This window comes from Belonocnema kinseyi, chromosome 6, assembly GCF_010883055.1.
Source record: "Belonocnema kinseyi isolate 2016_QV_RU_SX_M_011 chromosome 6, B_treatae_v1, whole genome shotgun sequence".
NCBI lineage: Eukaryota > Metazoa > Arthropoda > Insecta > Hymenoptera > Cynipidae > Belonocnema > Belonocnema kinseyi.
The window spans coordinates 100281417-100287612 of NC_046662.1; the positions used below are offsets into that span (position 1 = coordinate 100281417).

General features: G+C 27.6%; 1 protein-coding gene across 1 annotated transcript in view; it reads left to right on the forward strand.

Annotated features, from left to right (window-relative positions):
* The first annotated feature begins 233 nt into the window (after positions 1-233).
* The window catches only part of LOC117174673 (ras-related protein Rab-32-like), a 19742-nt gene continuing 13779 nt past the window's right edge, over positions 234-6196 (forward strand). The window contains exon 1 of the mRNA XM_033363969.1: positions 234-624. Within this exon, the coding sequence (XP_033219860.1) occupies positions 522-624 (103 nt within the window). The 5' untranslated portion in view covers positions 234-521. The remainder of the gene's footprint in view (positions 625-6196) is intronic.

Consider the following 6196-nt stretch of genomic DNA (forward strand, 5'->3'; position numbering starts at 1 on the left):
ATTTAGCCAAGTTTCAACCCGATAAAGATAACAATAATTTTAGTTACGATAACGCTTGATGTATTCTGTCCCATATGTACCTCAAAAATAAAGAAAAAGTACTTGTGACACGATTAATTGTTGACCAGCAATGCAAAAGAAGTGAATTTAGCTGCAGGTGAAATTGAAATTACCTATAATTATTTTACACCACATATAGTGTGGCCAGCGCAACCGCATCAGCTAAACGCAGCCTCCGATTTTTGCGCACTGTCGGAAGTGCCGGGAGAAAGAAATTACTGGTTTGTTTAAAATTTGTAGATGATAGTGTGACCGTAGCCTCCAGATTCTAGTTTGAACTTTGTACGAATTATTAGAAACGATTTGTGGATTTGATTCGGGGTCGCGTTCGCTTGTGTTTATGAGATAGCCGTTACTGAGCTTATCAACCAGTAGTAGAGAAATGATCATCCTGTCGACAACAACGTCGAGTCAGTATTTCTGACACGAAAATTCTTTAGTGATACAATCTATTCTCAACGATGAGTTTTCGAAAGCCCAGAAGGGATTCGGATGTCGCCCTTTCAAATTCGAATCACAAGGAATTACTTTTCAAGATTCTTGTCATTGGTGATTACGGAGTAGGTAAGTCGGGGATTTTAATTGTAAATAAATCAAAGATAAACCTTATCTTTGTCTGAGAGTTCTGTATGTAGTTAAAACTTAACAATTTTAAACTTCAAGCTTGAAGAAGTATAATAGTTTTTGATTTGACTATTCAAAGTTACAAAAAATTCAATTGTACATTTCTAATATATTTGTAAAAAATTTTTTATTTAAAATTTATTATTTATACATGATCTTAAATTTAACGTTTATATTTGATTGGATACATAAAGTGTCAAAAGCACTACGTGCCAAAAAATTACGCCAAGTACCTATACGTAAGTTTTAATATTACATTTACTTATGATAAAGGTAATCGAAGTTGTAAAAGTAAAAGAGCCAAGTAAGAATAGCGGAAAATTTGTAAATAGAAATATTTTTAAATAAACGGAGTTAGTTCAATGAATTAGTGCAATAAATAATTGTATTGTCTCACAAGAAAAAAGTCGATATTTTAGAGGAAAAAAATTATAATATAAAGAATTTGGTGGAAATATTATTGTCCTTAAGTAATGAATATAAGTCTGGCAATGCTACTACTAATAATAACAATAATAGTTCAATATTATATTGCGGGTAGTGTGTTCTTGTTGGGATTTTATTCATTCTTTTTAGAAATAATTATAAATTCACATACAGTAGTAGTTTTATCTGACAACAATAAAATACAATTGTAATCTATACAGTTTACTTTCTCTTAGGCATTTTATTTAGTTTTAAGATCCGTGGATTTCTTTAATTTTCGTATAATATCATTCAAACTTAAAAAATTAATATTGACAAAAATTTTCGACAAGAACTTCGTAAACATCAGTATAGTTAGTCCATCGTAAATTTGTCTCTGCATATTTTGAAAATGATTATTTTTGTTATATAAATGCAGACCTATATCTGTGTTATGTTAATGGATCACTTTTTCTAAGAAGCCGCATATGAAAGCATATGTGATCATCCGCATGAGATAGACCCCTATGACCGGTTTTACTTTTAGAAATTTTGGCTTTTTTCTAAGACAAGGTCAACATTTTTTTCGAATTGGAGTTAGGGATGATACTATATTAGTGTCAACACTCAATCTATTGGCACTGTGCTCATGTTCATAATATATTATGGACATGAAATGCTCCATAAATATATACGTTTACAGAGCAATTTACCCTGAAAAAACGGCATATGTACACTTTATTTATTATATTTATGCAAAGTTTATCGAAATCTATTGAATGATTTTGGTTACAGGTGCTTCTGCAGATTAGAAATCGTTAAAAAACGACTGAAAAATGGAATATTTTAATTCTAATGCAATTTATTTCAAATTCTTTAAAAATACTTTTACAGTATAATACCTTTCTGCAAAAAAGTCTTACTTCATTTGGCAAAGGCATTGTAAGCTTTACCTTGGTCTGCATTTCAAAAATCACTTTCTTAACTCTTCTTTTCTCAAAGGATGAAATGACGAATTTATATCGTTCTGAATAATACGTGAAATCATAAAATAAGATTTAATTGTTAAAGTTTTATAGTTACAGGCAACAAATTATAACCTGCAGACGACTTTTTGTTAAGCATTTTTGGTGCTAAAAATTCGATTGTACCTCATTTCTTCCATTTTAAATTTCTGTCCTCAAAACTTATTACATCTTTGTACTTTGGTCGGTTCTATATACCCACCCACTTTGGTTAAGATATCTCATAAACTTACGGAGATATTTCTTTTTAGTATTAAAAATATTTATGTTACAGATAATCATTTCCGGTAGCGATTTTTTCCTTTTTTACATACTGCTTTTTCTCTTATATATGTTCAGAATATTTGTCTTCTTTCTTTTAGTACTTAGCGACTCGCTATCGCTAACCTTGAGTAAATCGTTTATAATTGAATTGGTGAAATAAAAGAATTTAACAAAGTGAAATGGAAACCATGCAGAATTATCAATTTTTGAATTGCAAAATTCTTATAATCACGAAGTGACGAACATTCAAACAATTTAAAGGAGTTCTTATAAATTATTTTATATATCTAAACTTTTTAGTTAAAACTTTTCAATTTACAATATTTCAATTCGAACTTGTGTGCCAAATACATTTGCACAATTTCAGAGCCAAAGTATTAACAACCTTGGATATTTAACAAATTTTAAGTTCTGAATCTGAAATTGTAAATTAAATAGTTCCAAACAGCCATCCCAGGTGGAAATACATCACCGGCATTATTTTGCGAGTTTTATTTATATGTAGTTTTTTGACATTTTAGAACACCTGAAATAAATTTTTAAACATATTATTTTCATTTTCTAAATATTTATACTGTCACAATAGTACTGCCCCGATCGTGGTGACTAGTACTGGGCCTGCACTGTGTCGGTGATGAACTCTGGCGCACCATAGAATTTCCCACCTTGTATATTAGATTTTCAATTTCAATTGTATTCAAGACTGCCTTGATTTGCAAGCCGACGTTGGTAACTTTGTAAATTGGTGCAAAAGAAATACACTGCATGTAAACTCTGCGAAATGCAATGTTACATTCTCAAGTAAGAGCGATTTGATTGAATTTCAGTAAAAGTTTGATAACAGAGGCCTTTAGCGGGTCCTTATGATTAAAGACTTAGGTAATATTTACATGCACTGTACGCTGAAGTTTATAATGTTAAGATTGACAATATAAAAAATAAAATAGTTGCGCCAGCTACGGTTATTTGTTAGATAAATCAATTATAGTGGCACAGATGACTAAAGTATTAGTAACTCTGACTAATAAGCCATAACTGACCTAAATTAGTCACAAGTATTACAAACGGCTTCCTAAGCCGATTATTTGCTTAGTCGGCTTTGCTATAACTGAATACTCGTAAGAACCAATAAATGCTTTTCTATTAACAAGATAGTAGCGACATGTAATTGAAATTTCAGTAAAGCGAAAAAAATTTTATCCGGCACAATTAGTGAATTTCAAAGCAGGTATAATTTTGCAGGGAATTGAATAGGTTTGATTGAAGATTTTAAAATAATCCTAAATCTTAAATAAAACCCATAAAGATTCCCTGAAAATACTGTGCTTTGCAATTCACTAACTGTACCAAAATAATTCTGATGAGGAGTCATGAATTACTTCGTACGTTTGTGTCATGAGATCCATGAGAATAATAAAGTGCATATATAATATTTAGAAAAATAAGCAGCTTTAGCGAAGAAAAACATAAGGCATATTGGAATTATATTACCATTATATGAATTTTACGTCCGCTAATAGACCACCAACTTTTCGATACTCGTTTTTGTAATCATATAACTTAAAAAAGCATACAGCAGTTAGTACCGATAGTATGGATCAGCCCCCTGGAACTCTGAGTTGAAAATGTAAAATGTGTTGACGGTGACCGTGTGGTGGCGCCAGTTATGTGTTAAATAATCTTTAAATGTTTTGATTGATCTTTTCGACATTTTCCATTTTCTAAGGGAAAGAAAACTGAAAAAACTGCTTTTAAATCAAATATCCGCAGTGTTGAAATTTTTAACAACAATAGTGAAGCGCGTTTGTTTTGATTGTAAATCGGGATAAAAAAGTAATCGGGAGTAGAACAAAGCTAACAAAATTCAAATTTCCAAAGCACCAAATGATTCAAATGTTGTTAAATGAAGGCAAATGCTATTTTAAGGGACGTTATCAAACTGTAGTGTTGTGACAACGGTGTTACATATGTATAGGTATATCGTTTTGTTGTTAAAGTTTTTCTTTTTTTAAAATATATTTTGTTGTTGTTAATATTAACTGTGAATATTGGGCATTAGTTAATTTAATCCAAATCAACGTCTATATACTTTAGATAAATAAAAAAGATATCTTAATATATTTTCAAGTTTTAAAAAATGTACTAAAATTAAAAATTGTGAAGAAATTTAATTAATTTTAATTAATACTTGTTTTTAAATTTAACATGAACTAAAGGATCTTATTCTAAATAAGGAATCGCAATATAGAAACCAAGTTTTAAAAATAATTTATAAATTGATATTTTATCCATTTTACATTAATTTAGTCTCGCCTATCAGTGTATTTGGGTTTTGAATTATTGATCATAATTATTTTTATCGAATCTACAGAAAAGAATGATTAATAAACGTTTATTTTCATTTAAAATGATTAATTTATGTCTTTTAGAGAATAATTTAATGAATTTTTAAATTCTATAATTTTCTATTTTTAAATGTTATATTTTCTAAATTTTGTTACTAAACGGACAATAAGTTTGGGAAAAGTAAAAATTATTTAGATTTTATTTTAAAAAGTTAATTTTAAGTTAATTTTAAGAAGATTTAAAAATATCTAGAAAAAGAATCTGAAAGATTTTAAAACAATTTTTTCGGATTCAATTTTTTTTTTTGATTTTTAGAAGTTTCAGTGGTTTTGAAAAGAATCGAAAATAATTTAAATCTTGAGAAGATTTCGAAAAATTTAAAACGAAATGTACATTTTTGACGATTTAAAACAAAAAATGAGAAGCCTTTAAGAATTTTTAAAGGTTTTAGGACAACATGAAAATTGTCTCAAGATTCCTGTTTAAATTTTTAATGATTTCTTTATTTTGAAGAAGGGATTCTAAACGAAAATTGAATAAAAATTACAAGGAAATTCTATTATATTTAGAAAATATTTTCAATTATTTAAAAAATTCCAAGTTATTTTTTAACTTGTGAATAATTCAATTTTTTCAATGTAGATTGTTAAAGATTTTGAAACAGGAAGCTGGATTAAAATTACGAAAGGTTTCAAGAGAATAAAAATTTTTTCTTTAGATTTCCAGAAAAATGTTAAATGATTTTTTATTGTGAAAAATTAACTTTTGGATAAAGATTTAAAAGATTTTAAAGTATTTCCAAAAAAATTTCGAAAAATAATCTGGGAGTCTTGAAGGAAAATTGTGTTGTCTTTAAAAAATTTAAAGAAAAATTCGAAAGATTTCAAAAGACATTTAGAACGTTCAGATATATTAAAAAGATATTTTTTTAAAATGATTAATTTAATAATTTAAAAATTTTGGAGAAACATGTAGATTTTTTACAATTTTGTAAAAAAGAAGCTTTTCATGAATTTGGAATGGTTTTTAGAAAATCAAAAAATGTTCTCTAGACTATTAGGAAAATTTAAAGTTATTTTCTGTAAGATTCCAGTACATTTTTTTTATTTTGCATCAAAAATTTGCTTTTCGTTATAACTATTTTCATGAAATTTAGCCTAAGATTTAAGATTTTTGAATTTAACATGAAACTAAAGTTATTTCAAGCTAAAAAATAAACGTTGTTAAAAGTGATTTATAAAATCGAGGAAAATATTTTATTGTCAATTATAACTGGCTTTGGAAAAGATATCGAGGTGAACTTTTGAAATAAATATTTTACAATTTTCATTGTTTATTTAACAATAGTTTTTACGGTGTGTTGTTTTTCTCTCTCACTTTAGGTAAAAGTTGCAACTATTCTTTCATGCTAATAAAAAACATAATGTGTTTATTCAAATATTTGAAAACCCGAAATTAATTTAAATTAATAA